The 27,880-nt window shown below is 43.6% G+C and overlaps 1 protein-coding gene across 3 annotated transcripts in view; it reads left to right on the top strand.

Moving 5' to 3' along the window:
- Positions 1-27,880, top strand: part of FAM219A (family with sequence similarity 219 member A) — a 95,974-nt gene that overhangs the window by 44,172 nt on the left and 23,922 nt on the right. For all 3 annotated transcript variants that reach the window (XM_063423546.1, XM_063423547.1, XM_063423545.1), the window contains exon 2: positions 12,306-12,405. In XM_063423546.1, the coding sequence (XP_063279616.1) occupies positions 12,306-12,405 (100 nt within the window). The remainder of the gene's footprint in view (positions 1-12,305; positions 12,406-27,880) is intronic.

Genomic DNA, 27,880 nt, shown 5'->3' with positions numbered 1-27,880 from the left:
CTTTTATAAAAATCAGTGATTTCCCTTTAAGTTCAGCTTCTGTGCCTTTGTCTCAGCTTTCCTGATTAGTCACATAATGAGGATATTTCTAATACAAATGTCTCAGGGGAGACGGCAGCCAAACATTGCTGTATCAGAAGAATCTGTATCTCTCCAGTTGCTAATTAGTCACAGAGATACAGGAGTGTGGGGTGGGTGTAAGGCAAGCTCTTATTTTAGAAGTCGAAATGATTTGTGCCCTCAGAATTTCTCAGGCAGGGCTGGAAAGCCATGTCAAGGTGGGGAGTGCCTTGAGATCTCCCCTGGCTTTCACATCTTTGTCCCTCTGATGTGTTTGCTGTGCTGCTGCTCCTGCTGCTGTTTGCAGGGTTATTTCTGTTACAAGCCTGGCTAAACAGAAACTCTGTCCTTATAAATATGGAAATCTGATGGTTCAGCTCTCTGTCTCTTGGGACAAGTTGAAAGTGTGGTGCTAAAGAGAAAAGGGCTGCTGAACTCTGAGCTTGGTGGCTTTGTTTTTTCTACTAGTGCAGAGAAACTGGCAATTTTTTATTGCTGGGATCCATCTTTGCAGACTGCACAGGTGAACTCTCAGGCCTTCCTCCTGGGAAAGCTCTGAGCCCAGCAACAGCATGGGCTGTGTCAGTCTCTGCTCTGTCCAGGCTAAGCTGGTGTCCACCACTGAGATCTCCACCTGTCTTCAGGGTGGCAGATGTGCTTGGTGCATGAACCCTGGGCAGCTGCACATCTTTAGGTTTGTGTTGGAAGAGTGCGTGATTTTTTATATTTGTTAAAGATCTTTGAATGCCACTGGACATCTATTATGGTTCTTGATAAATCTCTTGAATCACAGAACATTCTGAGTTGGTAGGGACCCACAAGGATCATAGAGTCCAACTCCTGGATTTGCTCAAGACAACCCCAGAAATAACACCATGTGCCTGAGAGGATTGTCCACAATCTTCTTGAACTCTCGCAGGCTTGGTGCTATGATTGCTTCCCTGGAGAGCATCCACTCCAGAGTGGTGGGCCCCACAGTGCTTCTTTGGCTCTTTGTATCCTGCTTACAGCCCATCTCCTCTCCTGAGATGAGACCACAGTCAGAGAGGCTGCAGAGCCAGACACCCTTGCTCTCTGGAAGAAGGGGGATTTACTAAGTGCAGGAGAGAGGTAGGATGAAAAATAATTGTTGGAGAAGGAGTGAACAGAAGAAGTAATCACACAGCTCAGAAAAGGATATGAGGGGTTGGATTAAAGGTGCCTGAGGTATTCCAGAAGTGAAAAGCAAGACCTATTTCATCACACTTGTATAGAAGTTGAACATTTAAAAAGCAGATGCCTAACAAAAACAAAACCCAAAACAACTGGAAAAGAAAAAGTGATCCCAGATTTATGCTTGTAATACCTGTGACATTGAACCACTGATTAGGGCCCTTGGTCTGTCAAAAGGTGTGGATGTGGAGCCATCCCAGCTTTTCCAGCTATTGTTCTTACAGCCAGAGACTGTAAAACCTTAATAACATCATGTTTGCCGTGCTAGATCCAATCAATGGCCTCTGGAAGCAATTATCTGGTCTCCAGGACATTGGTGGGAACTAACATCACTGCAATAGGGCTCTCCTACTGTCATTTGTATTGCACCGGGTCTTTTTTTTTTTTTTTTGTCAGAATATGTCTCTTCTGCAGTATGTGCTAGAACTGACCAAAATTTCTAGTGTTTCATTCAGCCAAACTTTATTTTGTCTTTCACATACAGCTGGAGCAGCCTACCTGCAGATGGAGCGGATCCATAAACCACTCTGTATATGCTGACAATCATGGCATTTCAGTACTGATGGCTCTACTTGTCTTACACTTCCCTGGCCAGTTTCTCTAGGTGTTAGAGTTGTCCGTAGGAAGGAAGCACAATTCCCCTCCACCATGCAGGAGAGTTTGTGAAAATCTTCATTTGAGGTGGAAAATAGCTCTCCCTTTGAAAATAGGGTATTCCTCTTGATGAGGCTCTGTTACAGACTTGAAGAAGTAAAGGTGGGACACAGGCCTGAAATAAGCCAGTGGGCACAAATTCAGCCACTGCAAGAACCTGCCATGGTCCCTTGCAGACTGTACTGGAGCCATGCAGTTTTCCATAGGATTCTGCTGCAATGTACAGCCAAGGGCCTGGGCTCCTGTTCCTGCCTCTGTTCTCCAAACACACTGTGACTTTGCCTCTGACCCATTGCTCAATTTTTTAATCATTTAAAGGGTATCCTCCTCACAAGAGTTGAGGTTTAAAGAGCGGTTGTGAAGTTGCATGGGATTTTTTATGATCCTGATTTGGCGAGATGCCAGTTGCTAAACTGACTCTTATGGTAGCTACTGAGGAATCTGTGATGCTTTAGTGCCTTGAATACTCATCTTGCACCTCAGAGCTATGGCTGTGTAATCAGAGGCACAAAAGGAAAGGTGTAATATCTTCACATATATATCCTTTACAAGGAAGGAATTATTTTGATATTGAATCATCCTGAAAACATACCTCAGTTAATAGCTGGTTTTAAATAGCTATTGCATGCCAGCCACTTGGCAAGTGCTGCAGGCAGTGGGGAGTGCAGTGTGGCATTTCTCTAATTTGCAATGTTAATTATCCAATTTAAGTCATGTAGAGCTAGCACAAGATACCAAACTTATAAATGCATGTGATAATAGAGATGGCTTATGTGTGTGAAACAGCCTGGAGGGAAATATGATGTTAAATATACTCTATTATGATTGAAAGGAAAGGACTGGGGGCCGCTTGTGCTGCTGGCATCTCAGAGGGAAATCTAACAGAAATCATGTAATTACTCCCTTTTTCTTCTTTGTCCCTCAAATGCTTTCCCAAAGTATTTGATCTAGTTACTGCATTGGTGCTTCCTCTGCTACTGTAGGCTCCCAGGATTAGTCATACATCGTATCTAAAAAAAAGTTTCTTCCATGTGCTGTAAATGTCATTTTTGATTAGGAAAACAGACCACTGAAACATCTTGTTCCCTTTCCACAGCTTATGCATTTCTTTTTACTGCATTTTGTTCAGCCTGGATGGGGCAGTTGGGCAGGCCCTATGTGGCCTGAGTTCCAAGGGAGCATTTCAGCACAGGCACTGCAGCACGCACAGGGAGACTGGCACTCCTCTTCTGCCCCCATTTGAAGCAAAGCAATGGTCTGAACTCCTGGTTACCTGTTAGTGAGCTGAGCTACCCCAACTGCAGGTGTACACAGCAAAAAGTAATTTTCCTGACGGTCTGGTTCAGTTTAATTAATAAGACTAAAGGTTTTAATCTTGCAGCGATATTAACACTGCTGACTTCTCAATTGCAGAAATAAAATGGTTTCAAATACACATTTGTCTTATAATTATAAATTAATCAGGTTCAAAATCTGGATCTTATAGTGGATATTGCAGGCCTAATTTGTTAAGCAGAATCTGTTCAGTAGTTGCTCAGAAAAGAAAAACAGCAGTGGTGCATTGGCAGAGCTAGTAGAAAGTCAATAAACAGTTGTTTATTTCTTTGTTGAAACTGAGTCAGTAGCTATCAGAATGTTTTTCAGTACATCAGTCACTGTGGCACGAAAATGTCATTTATTTTGACTTTGGTACGAGGTGGGTGGGGATGCTGAGATGAACAGTTCTGCTCTGGATCTGACAGAGTCCACATGTTGATGAAAAGTGACAGTCATGTCTTCCCAGGAGCCTTCTGCTCTGGACCCTATGTGAATCTGAAGTTCCTTCAACATGTGAGACTTAGGAAAAAGATTGTTTTCTTCAGCTCTCCCAGAGAGAAAGTGGAGGTCAGCCATGGTCCTTGGCAGTGGGTAGGAGAATTTGGAGAATATCTCTTCCAGGATAGATTGGTGTTCTGACTAAGTAAGTCTGGCCTAAAAGCAAGTTCTTCTCCTATTAAGACAGATGGGGGAGAGGGACCTAAAAAGACCAGGGATCTTCACAGTTTGCACCAAATCGGGATCAGTCTGCCTGAAAACCACGTCAGCTTTGGTGGCTTTCTATGTGACATCAGTTTCTAACCTGGATTTGCAACAACAACGCCACAACTTCATCAGGCAAATGTAGGTCTCCTTAGACTTACCTCTGCATTTTTCTGCGATACTTCATTGTAATCCTGCTGCAATTTAAGATAATAATTTCTTATTCTCGTGATCAGAAACATGAGAAAAAGTGCTCGTCTTTTTCTCTTTGGCAGCCCTTTCTGTAACTGAAGACAGCTATAATATACTTGCTTAGTCTTCCTCTTTCTTCTCCAAGCAACTCCGTTCTTCTAGTGTTCTGAGGTGGTTGCAGCTTCTAACTTTTATCTATAGAAATAATGAGGGGATTACATAGAAATAATGGGGATTACAGCCCATTGAAAAAATGGGCTCCAAAACTCCTTAAGCTGAAGCCTGTGGAAGAAATCATGGGAGAGTCTTTTGTGAGGCTGTCTGATTCCATTCATTCTGTATGTTGCCGTGTGACACTTTCCTTTTCCTTGCCAATCATGCCGTTATTACTGACCATTGTTCATCTGCACGTTGGGTTTGGATTCATCCCAGATAAATCTGATCACTTGTAAATTTAAGTCTTTCCTTTATGCTGTTTCTTACATAGACATCAAATTATGCACATCTTGGTTCCAAATGGTTTTGTTCCTGGTGGGGTTTTTGGTACTTTATGTTCATAGATACTGTGTCTATATTGTAGTGATATGTAAAGGCTACAGAGATCTGCTGTCCAAAATAGTGTGAGATTTTACATATCTACCTGTGCACGTCAGAGTCCCCACCCCAGAAGCTTTCTATAGCCAGATTTCTCAGGAACACCTGGCATGGTACAGCTTGAGGCAGAGGGAGTCTGTCAACAGCACAGGACTTTCTGTTCCCCAGGGCAGAGACTGAAGGTATAAATATTTATTAGCAGTACAATGTTCTAGCCCAAGAGTCTGAATGACAACATGGGAATCACAGAAACTTCTCATTGACCCAAATGTACCCCCCGTATTCAGGGTGTGTGGTTTCTCACTTGTTTTTCTGCTCTCTTAGTCAGTCCTCCATGCACAGAACATCTTTCCATTCTTCCAGACTCAATGTTTGATGTAGGAAAGAAACAAAACATTTGGACCTGTCCTTTCCTGTTAGCATTTGCATGCAGTATGCAATCTACAGGGGCTCCCGAAAGCAGATGTCTGCTGAGGTGCAAGCACTTGCTGTCACACATGTGTTGGAAGTGAGGCTTCCAGCATCTTTTCAGTAGGACAGAAGACAGCAAGTACATAATTGATGGGTACTGCAGAGAGACAAGGTAGCTGGATGATGTTCTTGATAAGTTGGCTCCTACTGATACAACTGATGATGGTCAGATAGAAGCCTGTGAACTATGGACAGAAGTGATGGTCAAGCCTTGTATACTGAGTCTTTCCCTGAGGTGAGAATGTTGCCCTGGTTTTTCTGAGTTTTTTTTAAAGCCTTCTACTTGTTCATAAGATAGTCAGTTCTTTAGTTTCTGTACAATATTAAGGGTCAGTTTTTCCCTTTCTCACATTTTGGAACATAAATAACGTTTCTTGGTTTTGTTCACTGTCCTTTGTTTACATATTTCTAGCCTGAAAATAATGTTGATTGACAGCTGGTCTGGCCAGTGGGGTGAAGGGGTAGTAACCCCAGAAGCCAATCCATAACCAGACCCACAAATGTATAAAAATGGAAGAAATAAACAGGCTCCTCCTTTTTGGGGAGCAGCTCTGCGCTGCAGACCTCCTGCCTCCGTGTTGTTGTATTGCGTGCCGTTCCAACAATGAGAAGATGAGGGCAACTGTGCCCCTCTGCTTTTACCCAAATAAAGCAGCAGAGCTGCATTGGTGATCATTTCCCACAGACAGCAAAGTGGAGAATATTTTCATAAGAGCTGTAAATATGACTGATTTTGAGGATAGAAAGAAGGGGCTGATAGAGACTTCTTAAGTTACACATATGTTTTTGAGGTGTAGCTGAAGACCAAAGAAGACGTGTGTGCCCATTCCCTTCTGCATGCACTGGGGTCTCTGAGGTTTTGCAGAGTGGAAAGCGGTCCTTGTTAAGCTTGCAAGGGGTCAGAAGTGTTGACTGTGAAGGAAGGCAAAGAAAGCTGTGTTTTCCCAGATGATACCAGGGTGAGTTTGTACCAACCACCTGGCTCCATCATTTGGGGCTATTCCCCCCTCGCCATAGTCAGCGTGGGTTATTGGGAGGGATAGATAATAAGAGTAAAAGGCTATTGAGCTGATGCTTTCTCAAGTACTGCAAATTGGAAAGTGATTTGAAAGAGAAAAAATAGTCTGCTAAGCATGCCTTCTTCCTTAAACCCTAGATTTCAGTTTAAAGTGTTTTCACCTTCTCTCGGTGCTCCTGCATACTGATGATTCACAGCACTCCTGCTCCACAAAGGTTTGCTGGAACTAATTTCTGATGTTCAGAAATGGCACATGGTATACACTGTAGGACATGGCTGCTCCTAGCAGGAGGGCAGTTTTCAAGATCCTTTGTGTCGAGCCTATAGAAACAAACAATCTAGTAAGAAAACTCCCTGCTGTTCAAATGCTGTGATTGTGCATGCCCAATTAAGCTGTGAGTATGTGGGGAGAAAACTTTGATTAAACTCTGGCCCCAGCCAAATGTTCATGCAGTGCCCTGATTGAATGTATATTTTCCTTAGGAATGAAGACAAACAGAATCCTCAGGAACAAAAAAAATCCCATAAATACATTAAATACCTTTAGCCATCTACAGCCCCTGCAGACTCTTCTCAGCACTTGCCTTTTGTTTGGGAGCATTGCATTGTCCCCAGTGAGCAAAAAGAAATAACATCATCTGTCCTGGAACGAGTCACACCATGTAGCTGAGATTTTGATACTGGGGGCAGAGCTGAGTGTATTGGTCTAGGGAGGCTTGTGAAAAAGCAAAAAATTACCAAGTAAGTTCCAACAGCAAAAGCCTGTGTTGAATCTCGGTGTGCTCTTAGGCATTCACGAGCAAAAGGCTAATCAGTCAAGTAAACATTTCTTTGAGCGGTTGAGCTGTAGAGAGAGGACTGCATCCATTCAGTATGCACAGAAGCAGAGTGTGTTTGTGCAGAGACAGCTCCAGCCGAGCTGGCGTGGGAATGCTGCTGTTTTCACAGTGGGCATTGTTACTATGGAGTCCTGTGAGTTGCTGCAGAATGTCTGTGAAGTGATGGACAGGAAATACAATCTTGCCACTCCTGGCACAGGGATAGATACCTACTGGCACTGGGGACACTGTCCCTGGCCTAGCTCAGTTTCTTCTCAAATCCATTTTACTCTCTGATGGGAGTGGGCCTGGCCCATGCATGTATCCAGAGTGATGGTGTTTGTGATCCCTCTGTGCAGCTGTAATGTGCTGCTGGGGCTGAAAAGTGTCATGCCAAACCTTTTGGGAAGAATTCCTAGGACTGCATCATTCCTACCTCCAGTGCCAGAAGCTCTACCAGCTACCAGGCCTCCTCTCTAGACAGCTGGGAGAGGGAAACTCATCTCCAAGGACAGATTTGTGCCCTTTTAAGATGAGTGTCTTAGACAGAATGGAAATACTAACTCTTTGAAAGTCAACTTAGTTTTCTCTGGAGAGCCTGGGAAGCCTTTTCTGCGTGTTTGATCTGGAGCCTATTTTTGAGATTTCTCCAGCTGAGTCCACTGGTCCAGGCTCAGAGTTCAAATCTTCAAAGGCACCTCAGAACATTTCTCCCCTTCCTCTGTTGATGCAAATGGATGTCTCATGTCACGGTCAGGTTACCTACAAAGGAAAAGGTACTGTCAGCACATCAGTTTGCCACAAAACATAAAGACTGGTTTGGGTTTAGAGTTTTAGCATGATTTTAATAATGTGAGCTTGGGCTGGTCCAGGCAAGGCCAGACCCCTTCTCTGCCCTGTGGGCTTCTGGCTTTGAGCTCAATGGACTCTCTGCTGGACTGCACCAGCACAGGAGACAGTATGTTGCCATCACACCATGTCAGTTCCCATAATATGTCTACTCCCATGCCTTCCTGCAGCCAGCAGACTGGAGCTCCAAGAACTTGCTTATTGTGGTCAGTAGCAACTAGGCAGCATACAGATCTTGGAGTCATGTTCCTTAGAAATGGCTGTATCCTGCCTTTTCCCAGATTGGCAGGGAAAAGGTACTCATCCAGGAAACCTGGACTCAAATGGTGCCACTTAGCACCATTTGGACATCCCTCTTGGAGAGATTCTAGTATTTCTGACAGACAGACATGTCCTTTGTGTTATCTAGCTATTCCCATGTGAAGAAGCCCAAAGATAAGGGAGCTCATGTGTGTATTTCCAACACCGATAGCTGGATGGCTTTGGAGCCAACCAAGGCTTGTTGGTACCAGCAGCCAAGGATTGTTAGCAACAGCAGACTGGGAGGATGAACAGAATGTGGCTGGAGAAGGAGCCACATGGAGGTAGAGCAGCACATTCCTTGGACAAACATCCTTGTCCTGGCTCCTGGAGATAAGCACAACACAACACAGCCCAAGTGCAGGAATGAGGTCAAGAAGCAGGCATGGGCTGTGGGAAGATATGGAGACCACCAAATACCGTGAAACCTCCAACCCATTTCCACAGTAACTAAATTACAGAGAGAGGGAGTAATTGACCTGCAGTGCAGGGAAACTCATCTATAAAAAGGTACCCACAAAGCCCAGGTGTGTGTGCACCCCAGGACCCTGCAAACCCCATCAGCTACATCAGTGAGGGAGCCAGGAATACTGATTGATTAATTGATTGATTGATTGATTGATTTCTCTTTCTTTCCTTCCTTCTCTCTCTCTCTCTCTCTCTCTCACACGTTCTGTTTCCTTCTTTCTTTTTTCCTTCCTTCCTTTCTTTTTTCCTTCCTTCCTTTCTTTTTTCCTTCCTTCCTTCCTTCCTTCCTTCCTTCCTTCCTTCCTTCCTTCCTTCCTTCCTTCCTTCCTTCCTTCCTTCCTTCCTTCCTTCCTTCCTTCCTTCCTTCCTTCCTTCCTTCCTTCCTTCCTTCCTTCCTTCCTTCCTTCCTTCCTTCCTTCCTTCCTTCCTTCCTTCCTTCCTTCCTTCCTTCCTTCCTTCCTTCCTTCCTTCCTTCCTTCCTTCCTTCCTTCCGCCCTTCCGCCCTTCCGCCCTTCCTTCCGCCCTTCCTTCCGCCCTTCCTTCCTTCCGCCCTTCCTTCCGCCCTTCCGCCCTTCCGCCCTTCCTTCCGCCCTTCCGCCCTTCCGCCCTTCCGCCCTTCCGCCCTTCCGCCCTTCCTTCCGCCCTTCCGCCCTTCCTTCCGCCCTTCCTTCCGCCCTTCCTTCCGCCCTTCCGCCCTTCCTTCCGCCCTTCCGCCCTTCCGCCCTTCCGCCCTTCCGCCCTTCCTTCCGCCCTTCCTTCCGCCCTTCCGCCCTTCCGCCCTTCCGCCCTTCCGCCCTTCCTTCCTTCCGCCCTTCCTTCCGCCCTTCCTTCCGCCCTTCCTTCCGCCCTTCCTTCCGCCCTTCCTTCCTTCCGCCCTTCCTTCCTTCCGCCCTTCCTTCCTTCCGCCCTTCCTTCCGCCCTTCCTTCCGCCCTTCCTTCCGCCCTTCTTTCCTTCCTTCCTTCCTTCCTTCCTTCCTTCCTTCCTTCCTTCCTTCCTTCCTTCCTTCCTTCCTTCCTTCCTTCCTTCCTTCCTTCCACCCTTCCACCCTTCCTTCCGCCCTTCCTTCCACCCTTCCTTCCTTCCTTCCTTCCTTCCTTCCTTCCTTCCTTCCTTCCTTCCTTCCTTCCTTCCTTCCTTCCTTCCTTCCTTCCTTCCTTCCTTCCTTCCTTCCTTCCTTCCTTCCTTCCTTCCTTCCTTCCTTCCTTCCTTCCTTCCTTCCTTCCTTCCTTCCTTCCTTCCTTCCTTCCTTCCTTCCTTCCACCCTTCCGCCCTTCCTTCCGCCCTTCCTTCCTTTCGCCCTTCCTTCCGCCCTTCCTTCCGCCCTTCCTTCCACCCTTCCGCCCTTCCTTCCTTCCTTCCGCCCTTCCTTCCTTCCTTCCTTCCTTCCTTCCACCCTTCCGCCCTTCCTTCCGCCCTCCCTTCCTTTCGCCCTTCCTTCCGCCCTTCCTTCCGCCCTTCCTTCCACCCTTCCGCCCTTCCTTCCGCCCTTCCTTCTGCCTTTCCTTCCGCCCTTCCTTCCGCCCTTCCTTCCGCCCTTCCTTCCGCCCTTCCTCCCTCCCTCCCTCTTGTCCTCCCTCCCTTTCTCCCTCCCTTCCTCCCTCCCTCCCTTCCTCCCTCCCTCCCTTCCTCCTTCCCTCCCTCCTGTCCTCCCTCCCTTCCTCCTTCCCTTCCTCCCTTCCTTCCCTGCCTTCCCTGCCTTCCCTTCCTTCCTTGCCTTTCCTTGCCTTTCCTGCCTTTCCTGCCTTTCCTTCCTGCCTTCCTTCCTGTCTTCTTGCGTTCTTTCTTTCCTTCTTTCTTCCCCTCTTTAATTTTTCTCCTTCTCCCTTCCTTTTCACCTCCCTCTTTTATCCTAAACCCACTGCTGGGTGCTTAATAGGAGGCCAATAACTAATGTACCAATTTCCATGACAAGTGTGTAATTTACTAACAGAACTTCATAAGGTTTTGTGGGCCCTCTGACTTTCAACATTCCTTTTGTCCACAAGCAGGTATAAATATTGGGGTGCCCTTCCCCTGAAGGGTGAGAGGCCACACCATGATGATTCTTTTGTGCAGCTTGGATTCTGATCTATTCTCTCCATCTGGGCATGTTTGAGAGCAGATTCATGTTCCAAGGATACCACATGAACTGAGCTATGATTTAAGCCTAAGTGTTCTCCTAGAGACTGTTTTTTGGTTTGCAGCCTGCTCTTACCTTTTTAACTAGTCACGAAACTGCTATGTTAGAGGAAGAATGCAGCAGTGACTGCAGTAGAGGAAAGCAGAAGAAATTGCCTTTTGTTCATCATTGTCCTTGAATATGAGGTCTTGTAAGTTCCATCCATTTTAAGTACTGTCAAAGTCTACTGGGTAATGAGCAGGATTTTCATAAAATGTTATAATCCTACATATGTTATTTAACCAGTTTCCACCAAGCTAGAGCCTTATTCAAAAATCACATTTTATCTCCTAAGTCCAGTGTATTAAAAAGAGCTAATGTGCACTGCAGGACAAAGGCAGGTAGAAGAGTGGCTCAATAAGTGATTTTTTTTTTACTGATAATGAAGAGTGGTATTAACTTGCATTGAAACTCAGTGACTCTGCTTTGCATACGGGTGTCAGTGCCAAGTGATGAATTGCATTTTACATGAAATTGTGTACAAAATAAAAACTCCAGAAACTGAGAGAGAGACAATATCAATTCACCAGTTTGGAACAGTATTGTACTATTTAATTTATGATGCCTTGTTCCATTTTTTACAAGTGATGATTTGTTTATCTATTGAATCTAATGCTGAATGTTTGGTTTGCCTATGCAACTGTACTTATGATATACCCAAATTTACATACACATATGTATGTGCATGTTCAATTTAATTTCTGTCTTCTAGGTGGGAGTGAGAAAATGTTTGAAAACCAGTTTTAATTTCCACTGTGGTGCTAAGTGGAGAGAGTTCCAACAGGTTTGCAGTTTGCTGTGAAAGGACTTCAGTTATTTTTATCACCAGAACTCTGAGTTGGTAGTTTGTTTCTCTCTCCAGTTCTTCGATGTGTTCTACCGTAGAGTTCAATACATGTTGTCTGCCAGTAGGCAGGAGGAGAATGTATTTGGGGAGATTGATTTGCCAGGGGGGAAATTTTAGTGATGGTGAAAGGTACTGTGCTGACAGAACTTTTCTGTCAGCCATTAAATAGTCTCAAGAGGGACCAGAAATTGAATTATCCTACCCATGTAGTTCTCATTCCTTCCAAGCTGGACTTTCACACACCAAACTTTTTAGTTTTAAGGTTGAGTAGTCCACTTGGAATTTATTTGAAACTGTAAATATGTTTCATACAACACGCAAGGAGTCATCCTGTGAAAATTATTTGGGACTACTGCCAGCCCAGGCTGAATTTGAACTAGTGACCCAACATCCACATCATATTTCCAGTATCATCTATCATATAAGCCTGAGGTTGAAATTTGTCATTTCTAGAGGTACTTTAATGCAGTAAATGCGCTTCCAAAGTTCTGTGTTTTGCCCTTGGGTTCCAGCATTCTAAACACCGGCATGTTCTCTGTTCCTTCTGATTGGGAAGGGGGTGGAGTTGTGTAATAGCCTCTCAGAGAAGCGGTGAAGAACTATCAGCTAAACCATTCTGTTTTGTTTCTGTTCTTTCTTGACAGGATCCAACAGCTGCAGCTATTTCGGACAGAGATTGTGATACGAGAGAGGGAGAGACTGTAGCCATGAACTATAAGCCATCCCCACTTCAAGTGAAATTAGGTGAGTCTTTGCTGGTGGAGAGTGAAAAGGCTTAATCCAAGGCCTGAAAGACATGATCACAGGCAGATCTCCATGCATGTGGCTGAGCATGCCAGCAAGGCTAAAGCAACTCACAGAGCAGTTTTATCATTGTGATTCTGCTGCTGTGATTCAGGGAACTGACCTACAAACTTGTGAAACCCCTGTATCCATGGATGTGGTAAAGAAAGGAAGCAATGCCTTAAAAGCAAGGCATAGTTCTTTTAAACCTACAGATTTTTTATTAAGCTGACATCAAGGCTTGGCCAGATAAAGAATGAAGATAATATGGAGGGACTGTAAAAAGAAGAGAAGAAAGAATAGTTGCAACAAAAGGGAAAGGATCAGAGAGTTGATACACTACCAGAAAAGACAGAGCTGCATTACTGTGAGATGGAGGACTTGTAGGTTCCACACAAGGTTCCCACACAAATACTCACGCTATTTCTGAGCAATATTTTTTAATTCTGGAAGCAGAATCATCCTGTTACCACAAGATGCTGCTTCCTTTCAAGGCTAATGCTTACAAGAGCAATCTGGTGCCTGTCCTGCCTCCAAAACCTGAGCAGCTATTTAGCCACACAACAGCTTCAAGAACCTGATGACAGACAAGTTAAAGAACAGTGTGCTTTTTGCTAAAAAATGGGAATCAATGTGTGGAAAATTTCCCAGTAGGAGCAGGAAGGAATCCCCTGTCTGTCCTTCACATCAGAACAAATGATGCTGAGAGGATGCTGTTGAAGCTGATTGAGGGTGGTTATGAATACTCTAAGACCAGTGGCTGCTTTTCAGGAAAAGGGAGGGAGCAGCAGTGTGGGTTAATGACAACACAATTCATAGTTTGGTTAGAGATTATTACTGCCAGCATGCCATATGCCACCAGAACCCTTTTTCACTGCCAAGTTTAATGTTACTAGACAGATAATTACTACTGCAGAAGTTGTTTTGGGTAATTTAACACCAGGAAACAGGTTAGAGAGCAATTGATGCTATTATTGGTAAGTCTGCAATATTTTTGACTTTCTAGGCAATAAAAAATATCCTTCTGAGATTCACTAATGTGACAGGAAATGGTGCTTTTTTAGACTTGGCTTTGTTAAGTCATGAGACCATTCTAGGAGATCAGATCATTGAAAATAGATTTGGATTCAGGGTAAACAAATTAAATGGAAAAGTAATTTGAGGTAGGTCCTTAACCAATCTCAGTATTATGAATAAAGCTGGTAGAATGAGAAACTTGGGAAGTGAAAACATATCAGGTAGTGTTGAGGGAGAAAGTATCAGAAGAAAGGACATTACTAGTGAAATTCTCCAACAGTCATATTAATGAACATGTATATGTTCATTAATGACTTTTACATAAAAAGCAGGAGTCAGCAAAGAAAATTTAGTAGAGCGTATTTGAGAAGAATAAGTACAATAAAGATTCAGGAATGGCATAGAGGGAATAAAACCATGAAAACTGGAATAATAGAAATGAGAAAAATAAGACAGGAGAAACTCCATATTCTGTAGGCTGGAATTTATCAACTGGGGATGATTACTTCAGTTGATTGGAAGATTACTGATTTTTGAAATGGACCAATACATGAAGATAGGCCACAGTCACACTTCTGCAGAACTTAGCAGCTTTTTTCCAGGAATCAGATAGAGGAGAATGATTAGCCTTTCTACCAGAACTTGTGCTTTTCCACACAGGAAACATTCTCTTTCATTTAGCCGTGTGCTGAATAACATCGGGAGTCAAAGAGAGGGACTGAAAGCCTTTGAACAATTTTTGTAGTGAGGCACATTGTTGCCAGGGCCTCCTTTCCTGCTGGTGTTTCCGCCAAGTCAACTCAGTGCTGACCACAGTATGCTTATGAGGATAATAATGGATGAAACCTATCTGGTGAAGAGGAATTGCCCTGCAAGGCTGACAAGCATCTTCCCGCCTTGTCTCCAGAGAGAAATCTGCTCCAACATATCTCTGTGGAAAGAGATTTCCTCTTTAGTGAAGTGAACATGTACCTAGTGGCACATGGATCAGCTCTCTACTCATAGCCATACCCAGATAAACTCTAGGTAATCTGAGGCAAAATGAGACTAACCCTATTGTCTGTAGCCAGTGCAATGTGCCTTTAATCCACACCAGCTCCTGCTGCTCTTACTCTGAAAATCTCCCCAGCCTCTGCAGTTTTCTAGAAGCTTAATCACTGCATCTCCCAGCTCTGGCCCCCATTCCTCTGATTAGGTTTGGGATATATATATATATATATAATTTTTTTTTTTTTTTTTTTTTTTTTTTTTTTTTTTTTTTTTTTTTTTTGGTCCCTTCTGCATTAAACTTGGGTTGTTTATCAGGGTTATTTTTAAACTCTTCAAGACTAGAAAAAGTTAAAGTGGTACATAAACGTTTAAGAGCTTAACTGGCAGAGCCATTGTTGGGGATGGTAGAGGCTTAATCCTGTTGTAAGTTTTCCATATGGATGGTGGCATTTTTCATTGTTAAATCAGAATCAATTGTTCAAATGTCAAATGTTCTGATGGAAGGTTGATAAATGTCATTTTTCAGTTTGCAAAGATTTATGTATGAATCTGTCATACGTGCTTGCTGGAAGCTTAGTTTAAGTGAGCTCAATTAAATACCAACCCAGGATAAATACAACTTTTGCTTCCAGACACTGCAGTGATTGAAGTGTGACAGAAAGTGTGAAAACTGCACATACTGCACACAGATTTATCCCGCTGCTGGAGTGGTCTTTACCTTGATTGTTTCTTGCCCTCTAAATAAATACATTTGGCTACATGTTTGCTTGAGGGGGGTCAAGATATAGGAAAAACTTCACAGGTGTCTTGTATTTCTAGTGACTTCCTAAAGGTTGCATCTGGTTCATAAATAGAGCAGTGCTTGATGCTAGGGCCACATCAAAAAAAGGGACCTCACACCAAGGGGAAATAAGATCTCCCAGTTCACACAGTTCATAATTTTAGGCTTGTAATTGATACTGTATTCATTTTAATTATGTATTTGTCACTTTTCTAGCACTCCCACTTGTCTTTCTATCCAGAGCGACAATGTTCAGCCTTGCTTCTTTCTTTCTTTCATATCATTGATAAGGAGACTCCTGACAGCATATGTTGGGGGCTGGGTGTACATTAGTGCTTAGGAGATGTCTCCAGCACATCCTTATTAGGAGCCATATCCAGATGGAGCACATACCACAAGTCTTTTGAAAACAGAGGAGAGTTATGATAAGGAGAGAGAGAGGAACAGAATAATCCCCAAGTGTAAATCTCAAGGCACCACATCCATTGGAAGGCAACAGATCCTCCTAGCCCAGGAGATGAGATATTATTTTAATGAAGCTTATGCCATCTGCTTTTCGATTTTGCATTTTTAATTTCCCTTCTCTGGTATGAAATCCCTACACAGACAGTTTGTGTCTCTCTTTTCTAGCAGTCATGACATTAGTTTGTGTTAAAACAGAATGGGTAATGTGGAAATTTGTTGGAGTGCTTTAAAACAAGCAACAAGTGGGGTGAGGGATTGTGGCAGAGGCATCTTCATCAGCACATCCACCACACTGGGAGGCTAGCAGTAAATGTCCTGCATGTCCGTCTGCAGATGAGCATGTGGGAGAGAGGCAGAGACACTCACAGCAGCCTTCAGCCCTCCAAGGTGCCTGTGGCCTTAGATGCAATCTCCTCTCCTTGGACTAGATAGGGAAAAAAGCAGTGTTTTTGGAAGGTTCCTCAAAGGGGCCATAAATGTATGTGAAAACTGAGTGTCTAAGCTAGAGAAACTGAGTCACACCTCAAGGAAGTTACTGGAATGCTGTTCACTTAGACCAAGCAGAACTGGTAGAGTTAAACAGCAGCAAAAACATCATCGCAATGACATGGAGAATGGTGTTCCCTGGTGTGTCTTACTTGGACAAAACTAATTCATGACTGAGCCCCATCTGGGTGGAGATTGAGGTGAACAGAGGACGTAATCCATCAGGGGACAGAGGCTGATGATATGTCTGGGTTGTTAGCTCCTGCTTTCCAGTCTGCTGCGGTGTATTCATGGCAGATACTGAATTGATGTGAGATCAGGGAGGAATAGTACCATGAGTATCAGTCAGAGCTACGAAGTCCTCAGGGTTCAACTTCAGAAAATTGGTGCGTTTCTGGCTGAAACTTTACAGAAGGTCTCTGATCCCAGTAAACAACAGACTGTCCCAAGTGGCTTCTGAGACTGATCTTTCAATCTTTCACCCCTTCTCCTGGGGTAGGGTGTGTGTTCAGAGCTTGTCTTAAACCTCTTCATCAAGGAGGCACAAAGCGTGCAGCAGAGCAGCCTATCCCTGTGCTACCCAAAAGGATGCTGTGCTCAGAGATCCTCTTCCAGAATTACTGTTGCCTTAGGTTAAGATGTGGAACTGGGAAGTGCAATCACAGAGCTGGCAGCAAGCATCTTGTGTAGGCTGAAAGGCTCTGTATCTGCCCCCATCTGTGGCTCCTTTTCTGCATCATCACTTCTCAGTCTGCTCCAAAACTTGTGACTTTTGAAGCTTTTCATACAGAAAACAGAATAATAAAGGGGAAGCTGAAGTAGATCGGACAGATCAATGCCATTAGTGTATCATTTTGTCAGTATTTCAAGTACTGTACTATTCCCAGTTGCTCTTCTGTAACAAGGTGATTAATGCTAATTAGGTACAGCAGCTGTTGTTTCTGGGAAGACGCTCTGTAGGTGAATTAGGGAAACATTTTATAAAAAAGCTCTAACTCTTAAGCTAGGTCCCCAGGTTCCAGCTCTGTTGAGAGAACTGCAGATTTTCATATCCATAACTGTTTGCATGGCGACCTCAACTGACATCATTACCTTAAGTGCAGAAAGCCATTTCGCTCCTCTGGGAGCACTCATTTCCTTGAACACAGTCTGTGCACTGTGCAGAGGGTAGGGCGGGGTGGAAGCCAGAGTGCAGCACTGTTATTGATTTTCTTCATGAAGACAGAAGTGCAGCCCACCACTCGGAAGTCTCATGGAGCTTGGGAGGAATTTATTTAAGCATTTTTTCATCTCTTATTACTCTTTCCATTCATAAGAGAAATGGTATACATAGATTTATGGTAGCATCCTTCCTGTAGGATATTTCCAGGCTCTTTTTGGAAGGGATGAGAGAGTGAACAGCTGCATCACATTAAGGCTAGTAGGGCTGTCTGCAGACAGAGCTGCAAAGATGAGGGCAGAAAACCAGTTCCGACAGGCATATTATTGCAGATTAGTTGGAAGAGAAGTAGAGGGGCAGAAAGAAAGAGGTGCCTGAGACGGCTTGGGTAAAGAGTAAAGTCATTCAGACAAACTGGAACAAAGCAATCACTGGATTTCAGCAGAGAGATCCAGGCAGAAGGAAATGTGCGAGGGGGTGAAACTGAGGAAAGGGAGGTTCCAGTCAGCAAATCCCAGGAGCAGAGCATGAGCATGGGAATAACATAGCATGAGGTTCACTAAATGACTTGGCATTTTGTATCACTGTAATTTTGTATTTGTATGCCACTGCACCAGGGCTGCACTGGCCTTTCCCAGCCCTCCACAGTGGTATGTGCACCTCTCTGATGTTCCTGGGTACCAAAACACCTCACAAGCCACCAGATTCACACTCACTCACATCCTGTGTTGCACACACCACACTTGGCTAATACTCCTTTAGGTAAAAAGTCATGAAGAAGGCAGCTGTAATGTAACTGGATAATTTTGGGGGTTTACCTGGCTGTCCTTCAGCCACTCTGTATTTTTATGGCACCTGCAGTCTGATAGTGTAGGAAGGAGAGCCAATCCTGAAGATCTGCTTCTGCAGAAATTATTTTATTTAGTATTGAGAATGGGCCAAAGCATCCAGAGTCTGAATGGGGGTTTTATGCCTGAAGGAGAAGCCTAGAACTGCAAATTACAGGTTCTCTTTTGTCTGATCCCCCATAGTTAGTTACCTCAAATATGAGAAGCAGCTCAGAGGGTTGTGAGGAAAACCAAATAGAGCAAATTATTGAGTTTCTCTGATAGAAAGGAGAAAAATACTCAGTAAAAGAAGTAGTGATGGCAGTAAAAAGTACCTGGTCTAGCAAAGCCTAACCCCAGCAGGCAGCACCATACTGTGGTCTGTTCAGAGGTCTCATTACACAAGTGTATGTTACTTTCATCACTTTTTTCTGTGAAGCATGTAAAGAACTGATTTAAAAGAAAGGGGTCCCCAAAGGTGATTTATAGCTTGTTCCTGACATTAAAAAGATTAACAGCAGCTGAGATGATAAGGCTGTCTGCTCAGATGTTGTTATCTTTAAAAAAATCAACCTAGAAAAGAGCAGTAGTACTATATTCTGTCTCCTCAAAATCCTGTGTCTTTAAATATACGTTCCATCTGTTCCACCACAATATGACATTTCCCCAGTTCTGAATTGCCCAGGTGTTACTATTTCTATAGTTCCTTCTGATGTCTCCAAAGGTAGATGAGTTCCTGCCTTGCAGTTAAGGGAAGCAAGTATAGCCCAGTATAATTAATGTAAATTGGCTCCAGAACAGACTACAGCATCTACAGAGAGTGTTGGGTGATGCATTTATTTAATGTGTTTGATTTATTAATGATGAGCCTTAAATTGTGCTTGATGGTTAATTGAATTTGTTCTGATTTTCAAGTGATGTGGGCTCCCACTTTGTCTTCTCTGTGCTGCACACTCAGCTCTTAACAGGGAAAGGTTACTGGCTGCTTATTGAATGTGGGGACTAAAATGCTCCATCAGCAAATCAAGCTCTATGAAATAGAGATAACATACACTTCTCAAAGGGGGAAGGAACATGTCTTGGTATAGTAAGTTCACTGCAATTTTTGGTTTTTAGCTGCTATCCTTATGCATAGAGGATGTGTTCATAGCAACCTGTGTGTTGCTTCTCTGAGATATTTAAAGATGCTTTGGAGAGTCAGAATTCAGAAAAACACAGAAACCTTGGTGTGCCACAGCAGAAGAGCAGAATAGGCAACGATGTCATCCATACCATGTGTCCTGTCAGTAGGAGAGTCCTATTTAGGTGAGGGTACCATGGTCATCCTCGATGCACACCTCACCTGAACATGAGCAGAGGTACACCCAAGGAACCCTTCTGTGACCCCAGTCTTTGTTCCAGAGAGAGCAGACAGTGTTACATCCACCTGTACACAGCAGAGTCCCATTTTTCCAGACCTAGACAGTGGTGCAGCCAAAGCACCACCTGCAAGGCCCAGCTCTAATGTGGCAGGCAGGGAGATACACCACAAGAAATGTTTTTTTCAGCAGCAACAAAGTACAGTTTTTGCTCAGTCAGCAACAGCCACATTTCTTCATGTCCATCAGTTTTAGTCCAGAGGTCTAGGGAGGAGCGATTCCCAAAAGTAGGAGGCAGCACAGAAGAAACCACTCTTACTTCTTCATGAAAGGAGAGCTGGTTGAAGCAGGACATGGAGCAGTCTGGGCCTGTGCTAGGCATGTGTTTTCTAGGTTAGCAGACTGGTAGAAGCAGCTCAACAGCTTCAGCTGTTGTCAGTATCTCAGCCTCTTACACCAACCAACACCACTGCTTTATGGAGAAGCTTTAGGAGTGGAATTTAACTGTAGTGAGGATAGTGGGACTAGTTGTGCAAAAAAGCCTCTGAACCTTCAGAGTCCTGAACTAAGAGGGAGTTTTGCCTGTTCCCTGACAATCACTTCACTCCTGCAGGAGGGCAGTGACCTCTCCAGGAAAGACCACAGCCTGCCTGTTCTGCTGTGTGTAGAAAGTCATTTAGCACCTCTCTGTTTCTTTCGAACCTCAGTTTTTTGGCACAGATTTTCCTTTGTTCCACTTGGCCGTCATGTTCTGTAAAGCAGGGCACACTGAAGGAAAATAAACCTGTTTTGACAGATGCCATATATTTACCAAGATAAAAATTTTATTTAAGAAAAAAGTCACCACAGTGATTGGACAGTCTGATCCCATTTCTTCAGTTGTTAAACATAACTATCATCCAAAAAGCTTTAAGTGCTGCCTGCATTATGGCGGAAAAGCTTGTGCTGAGGGTATGCTTTTCTGCATCACTCATGGAAATGAGACTGTGCAGCCTGGTACTGTGTAAAATAGCTGTGGTCTCCTTTCTGAAACATCTTCCAGAAGGCAAGGTAGGAATTATTGATCAAATTTTAAAATATTTAAGCATTGTCTAAACCCTTTTTCTAAACCGACCTATAGGGAAACATGTGCCATAGACAATAATGCTTTCTCCAGGTCCAGTTACAAGTGGAAAGGAGGGGTAACATGTACATTCTTGGCAGATAGATCCAGGTCTTTGTCAAAGAATTATCTCCAGCCTGTGTAATCATTGTGATCTGTTTATGTCTGCCTCCTACTAGTAGTAGACTCCTGTTCTCTCCACAGTGCACTGCAAACTGTTCCTCTCCCAAGCTTCCTCCCACTTTCTGTGTCAGTGAAATCATCCATCCTCACTTTTAGAAACTGCACAGCTGAGCCATTTTTCTCACTGACTCCTGCCTTCCTTCCTCTTCCTTTCCCTTTCACCTGTGAACTGTCCAATTTTTTTTCCCTAACTCTCTGCCTTTTTTATCCCACTTGCGGCTTACCATGCAAGGAGCTTGAATGGATTCAATGTAAGCCTTTTTGAATGTTCCAACCCTTCATCTCATAAAGAAACACTGTTTATAGCACAATAAAATAAATCCTCTACAGGGCTTTAAGGTAACTCTACTGTAAACGCAAAACCATCTCATTTTTTGCTATAACTGATTTTTTTCCTGCCTTCTGCTGTAAATGGAAGGCAATCCTCACTTTTTCCAAACAATCTCCATACCCTCTTTTTTTTGATCACAGCTGTGAAATTGGTACAATCAAGTCAGCAGGTGTTAATGTGCTCCGGAGGAATGATGGAGTTCTGTCTAGCTCACTAGTCTGAAGCTCGTGAATTTTAAACTGCTTTCTGCCATGAATAAACTGTGAGCTGGCTGTGAGAAGAAGGTTTAATCACACCAGGTGTTTCAGAGCTGTGGGCTGCTGGCAGCCCCTTTGCCGCCTCGCAGCTCCCAAGTCACACTAGTGCCTAAAAACAGCCTCTCTCTGTCCCCCATCACTACCCAGCCTGAAAGTAAGAGCTGTATTTCAAATAAAGGGAAATATTTTCTATTAATTGCTTTAAATACTGGATCTAGGACTAGAAAAGAGGGATAATAGGTGAAGAGTACAAGTGAGACAATTGTACTTTGTAGAAGTTCATCTGAGAAACTGTGTTTGACATAATAAATGACACTGCTAAAAGTGTGTCTTGAGCAGGGCAAGCATACTAAATATTTAAAGTGATGGGTAGTGTGATTCCATGATGGAGGCTGCCTTTAAAATTTGGATTTTCAGGTTTGCTTACACTTTTTTTAAAAAAGTATCCTGGTCTTTGACTCACTAGTAAATCATAGCCCCATTTTTAAATTGAATAAAAGAAAATGTAATTAATGGTTCCAAAATTCTTCATTAATCCATGTCTAACTCAGAAGGTGGTTTTAACCATAAAAAGTTCGTGAGACTCAAATCACAAAACAGCTGTGCCTTTTTTAGCTACTTTCAGCCAGAACATGAAAGACTCCCCTTCAGTTGCTTTTCGTGCCTGAATGCTTCAGCTCTCAGGTTGAAGTGTTTTATGCAGCCTCTGATCTGTGGGGCAGGGATTGGAGCAAAATGTGAAAGCAAAACTTTGGCATAGTTGCTTCTATACAGACAGATGTCATGTTTTTAGCTCCTCCAAGCTCACATAGCTGACTCACATCTGCCTATGTGCAGAAAAGCTACAATATACAACAGTCCTTGAATTTGACATTGGGTCCTTTTTTTTTTTTTTTTTTTTTTTGGGTTTCCTGTCCTTCATTGGAAGGGGATGATCAATGAAAGGAGATGGTCTTAGCTTCTTAGTTGGCTATGTTCTTCTTTCTATCTGCAATTAAGCATTCCTGGGTAGCAGGGGGTTCCCATCTCCCTGGAAATCAGAGTCATGATTAGAGAAGGCTGTGGCTGCTCTGGGTCTCACTGACAAAATGAATTGAACCCTCTACACACATTCATCTGACCTGGAACTAAGCTGCTCTGATCTCCTCTGCTTCAAAGCAGGGCAGATAGAGAACAGGAAAAGGGCGGGGCTCAAGGGAGCAAACACAGTGCTGGTTGTCTGCATTTGCCTGGTTATGACCATCAGATGGGACATAACCAGGATGATCTTGAGAGTTCTAAGGAAAAGCTTCTTGTAAAACTTCCTCTGTGCTATTGAGTAATGATAGCATCATGCCTGAGCTAGCAGTAAATTGCCTGGAGCATCAGTCAGTACTTCATTCCCAGCCTGCTACTTTTCTTACCTTACAGAAATCCTTTTTCACCATGAGGACAGTCAAAGATGCAAAATGTTTCCTGGGGAGATCACATCATCTCCAACCCTGAAGGCTTTGAAAACCTGACTTAATATAGCTCTGAGCAGCCCAGTCTGATCCCATAGCTGATGCTGCTTTGAGCAGGACTAGAAAGCTCCTGAGGTCCCTTTCAGCTGAAGTAATCCTGTGACCTGTTTCTGGTTAGGACCCCAGGTTTTTTAAGATGCCCTATAGTTTCTGCTCATTAAAAAAAAAAAAAAAAAAAAGAGAGAGAGAGAAAAGAGTTCTATCTACTTATTCTTTAGGATTCCCAGCATAACCACAGCTGGATTTGCAGAGGTAGACTTAGGTGACTTGCATGAACTGGTATGAAGAAGTCCTCTGGTATGTCCCCTGGTAAACAGGAAAACCCCAATTGCTGCTTGATTTTCACTCCATTATAAATGTTCTTACATTTAATTTTTAATTACTGCTTTTACTTTTTTTTTCCCTTTAATTCACCAAACCTTCTTGATTGAATTTAAAAACGTATTGAAACTAAGTTTCTCTTGCTTGTATCTCTTATTGACTCCAATGCAGAGATGGGGAGATTGGTTCTTTTGCAGATGTGTTTCATAACTTGCATTCCTCAATGCTGAATGATTTTGTGATATGAGTAAGCAGCTGATTTCTTCTACCTACTGTGTCCTAGCATGTTGTAATTTTGATTTTAGGGGGGGTCCCCGGGGAGGGTTCCCCGGGAGCCCCCCGGGCTCTTAGGTTCGTAGGTGTTCAGGTGCTGGCAGGCAATGAGACTCTAGAGGGCTGGTGAGGTGCTGATGAGATGAGGATTTATTTGGAGTTCGACCCCGGGAAGGCAGCATGGTCACTGAGGGAGAGGGGGAAGGGAAGGGGAGAGAGGGAAAGGGAGGAGGGAAGGGGAGAGAGGGATGGGGAGGAGGGAAGGGGAGCCTCCGGAGACCTCCCGAGCAAAGAGGGCGAGCCCACTTCTCCCTGCATTTTTAACAGGGAGTTTCGAAGTAGGCCCAGTAAGATTCTCCAGCCAATGGAGTTACAGATACACGATACTGCAGGGAGGTTACAGACTTAGGATAAACCATACACTTTCCAGGGGTGAACCAGAGCATACCATTTCCATAAAATGCAATTCTACACTAGCAAAACATTGGGGCATTAGCACAGGGCACTAACAGTGTACAAAGCAGAATCAAATTAAAGTGTTTGTGCATGCATTTGTGTGAGGTGACAATCAAGAAGCTACCAGGGTGGTTGTGCAACACCTCCATTTCTCAGAACAATTTGACCTCTTCTTGGTGTTGCTTATATCTCAACTAGCCTTTGGGAAAGCCAGTTTTATCTTAAATTGGCAAAGGGATTCTTTTCATATGTGATTTGGATTCTTAAGGGAATTTGCAGAAAGAGATCATGACCCAGAGGCTGGTTATCTCACATAGATCCCTACCTGCTGTATGCCACAAATGATGTAAGGAAACACAGAAGATAACACAAGTAAATGAGTCATCCCATCCCACATTTCTTCCTTTATGAATTCCATGCTTTTTTTCCTGTAGAATGAGGGAATGGATTTGAATCAAAGACAATTAAAATCCATCCTGGAGGGTGAGGTTGGCTATTTTAGTGTGGAAAACACTGTTTTCATCTTCTTATGAAGATTTTAGGGCAGGGGTGGAGGCAGTGGACAGATATTCAAGACCATTAAATGTGTAGAGGTTGCCTTGGGAAAAAGTAAATGTTGGTCTGCAGCAAACTGACATCCAGAAAAAATAAATACTCCCTAATGGTCCAAGAGTTTAGAACAAAGCCGATAGTTCAAACAAAACTAAAACTTTTCAAAGGCAGGATGCAACAAAAGAGCAACTTGTCAGACTTCACAGACCAGCTCTATAACTCAGAAGCAGGATCACAGAATTGTGAAAAATTAAGGAGAGAATATATGAGGTCCTAAAAATGAAAACTCAGGAATACCTGATTTGTAAATAGATATTACTGAAAAGATGATTATTCAGGACAGTAGTTAAAAGCCTCTGGTGTCTGCTACATCGAGATCCCTCTGCCAGTCCAGCACTGTTGAAGTCACCCATTTGTTTTCAAGTGGTCCCCAGAGATTTCCAGAAAGTGCTCCCTGGGCACTATCTACCCAAGCACTGACTTGTGCTCTTTTCTTTCACTTTTCCTTCACATCCCCAGCTCCTTGCAGTGTTGTTAGATGTTGGTTGACCTTCACGAGGTCTGTTCTGTATGGTCAGGTAATAAAGCCAGCAGTAAATCATAAGTACGAGTTTTCACCATGTCAGCCAAAATAAGCAGAGTGTGCTTAACATTTGTACTTTACTGCAAGTAAAGTACAAAAACCAGAGTCACTTCCCCTACCACCAAGGCCTTTCCAGTGAGCAAAGTGTTAGATTTAACCCCCAAATTTACCTCTCCATGTTACTGGAATTTGCCATTGCAAAGCACCCTCTCCAGAACAGACAAAGCAGGGACACTTTGTTGGAGGTCTTGTTTATTCCAGTTCACTGCTTTTAAGCATGAAATCAGTGAAATTCACAGAAGAAAATTCCTTCTGGCTCTAGTTTCCAGTACAGTTCTCTCCAGAGGGGTGTGGAAGAACAGTGGCTCTTCTGTGGCTTTTTCACCAGACATTGCTGCATGTGTGATACTGTCAGAGCTGTTCTGACAGCTTTGTCATAGTGTGGTCAGGGCCAGAGATGCAGCTTGCTTTCCTTTATATTTTAGTGGACTCTGGAGATCTGGGAGGAAGAAACCTTGTTTCTGTCATCAGGCTGAGTCAATATGACTTCAGACGCCCAGGAAACTGATGCAGGAGACAGAAAATTGCTAGTTTGAGTTGTTTTTCTGTTTGTCCTCATTGTTATCTCTATGACCTCCAAGTTAGGACATGTCTCCTCAATCAAATGGCTTTGCTGGATTGTTTATTGAGTGATCAGGAAATGATGATCCTTACTTTCATTCTCCCAATGCACATAGTGCCCAAGGAGAAGCTGTGTTAAGAACAGTTCTTCAGATCCCAGTGCCTCCTGATTTTGACTTGAGTGCCATCCCTGGAAGAGGACAAGGCTGTCAATCCCTGGGCTTCCTCCATATCTGTGCTGAAGAGAAGTTAAAGGTTTCTTTATTTCCTGAAGCCTGGCACTGCCCTTCCATTCACTTCACAAATGCAGCTTTAGAAACCTCAAAGACCTGTTGAAAGCAGAGAATATTTTCTGCCCTGCTTTGCCTCTGCTCACAGCTTTTCCTTTTTCAGCATTGACTGTGCCAGCATCAGTGAGGTGGAGAGGCTGTCCAGAAAGCTTAATGTTAATGCTGTTTCTGTCTGAGTCTTGGCAAAAACCAAGCTCCTTCCAGCACAGTGTGAGAGAAAGAGATTCCAGACTTGAGTCACTGAACATACGTGTGTCTGTGTGTACACACCACAGTTCCTCTATCCTCCTGTACTTGCTTGAATTTCTTGCCTCAGGAGACCCGATGCCTCGTTCTCAATCTCTCCTGCAGACATCCCAGTTCAGAGTAACTTTCTGATGTCACTTCATAGTGAAGTTGTTTTAAGGACAGATAAACTTGACACCTTTGTTTTCTGTCCCCAGGGTAATTTGAGATACAGTATGACCTAAAAGTTCCTGATGCTTGTGTGGAGAGAAATAATCAGGCAAAAAAAGACAACAGTCAGTGGTGTTAACCTGCATGCAGTTGATTGGCAATGGAAATCTGTGTTCTTGATTCAAATCAGATTATGAATGGAAAATTAGATTATTTTACAAGAATGCATAACAAAAAGAAGCACAGAGCAAGCTTGTATCTTTGCAAAGACTCTGAAATCTCAGCATGCCTTGAGATTATATCTCCCTGCCGTCATGTCTTTTGCTTTACATTGGAGTCTGCAGGATTTTGTTCCTTGCACATGCTGCCTGCTCCATCAGCAACCAGCCAGGATCTTCCCACTGTCATCTCCTCTTCACTTTTGTCCGTCCACCCAGCAGCACAATCTGACTGAAGAGGAGGCAGGTAATTTCTTAAAAAGTCGTTAATAAGGTCCCTGACCCTTAAAAAGTCCTCTATATATCTTGACCCCCTTCACTCCCCTTTTTCATCATAAAATTAAACCCACTTTCACTGTACTTAGGTCTCTGTGTGTACAGAAATTAAAGTCTGTTGTATATCTAATTATTGAAAGATAGTTCAAACTGAAACTGTAATTAAAAGGAACTGTGCATGACTAAAACACTCATGATTCTAGCTGCCTGTAGTCCTTATGCACAATCTCTCTTTTGTCTTAATTTCCTCAGGCCAGCAACTGTGTTTTCTATATGCATCCTTAGTCCCTTAGCTCTACTATAATAAAGCTTTGCTTGCTGACACCCTCAGGCCGTTTCTCTCCTCTTTTCTTCTACTCTTGCAACTCTTCTGTTCCTTTCATCTTACCACAGCTCCAGTCAGGCAGCCAAACAGACAGCTGTACAGCAATAAACCTTATATTTGTATGCAGTTGGCAATTTTAGCTCTCAAATGTGCCAAGTGAAGCTGAACATGTGCTTGCTGTGGCCCAACACATACCTGACCCAGGCATACAAGGGGCACAAAAATTATGGTAATTCTTGCCTTGCTTTTGCATGTCTCCTGTCTTTTCTTTTAGAAATGCTTTAGAAAATCCTTAGCTAATTGTCTTTTGATAAGCAAATCCATGCTGGGATTTTTTTTCCTTCCTTCAGTGCATACAGCTGGCCATTCGGGAGGGAGGTAAAAATGTTGGTCTGCCAGAATTTCTGCCTCAGTGGTTCATTTAGGAGAGAGGGTCAGATAGCAGGGATGTGGCAGCTGCAGTATTGCCAGCAGTCTCATTTAGTGCTATGCTGTTGAGAGCAGGCAGCTGGGAGGCAGAATCAGGAACATCCCCTGCCAGCTGTTTGAAGGAGGTAGGCCCATTTGCCAATCAAAAGGCATGAGTCTTTGCAAGATCAGTAGTGTGTAGCATGAGAGAAGGGGACTCACATTCAGTCTGAGTAACACCTGCCTCCCCTTTGCCTTT

Source organism: Prinia subflava, chromosome Z (assembly GCF_021018805.1).
Source record: "Prinia subflava isolate CZ2003 ecotype Zambia chromosome Z, Cam_Psub_1.2, whole genome shotgun sequence".
In the NCBI taxonomy this organism is placed as follows: Eukaryota; Metazoa; Chordata; class Aves; order Passeriformes; family Cisticolidae; genus Prinia; species Prinia subflava.
This window is presented reverse-complemented; position numbering and strand designations above follow the sequence as displayed.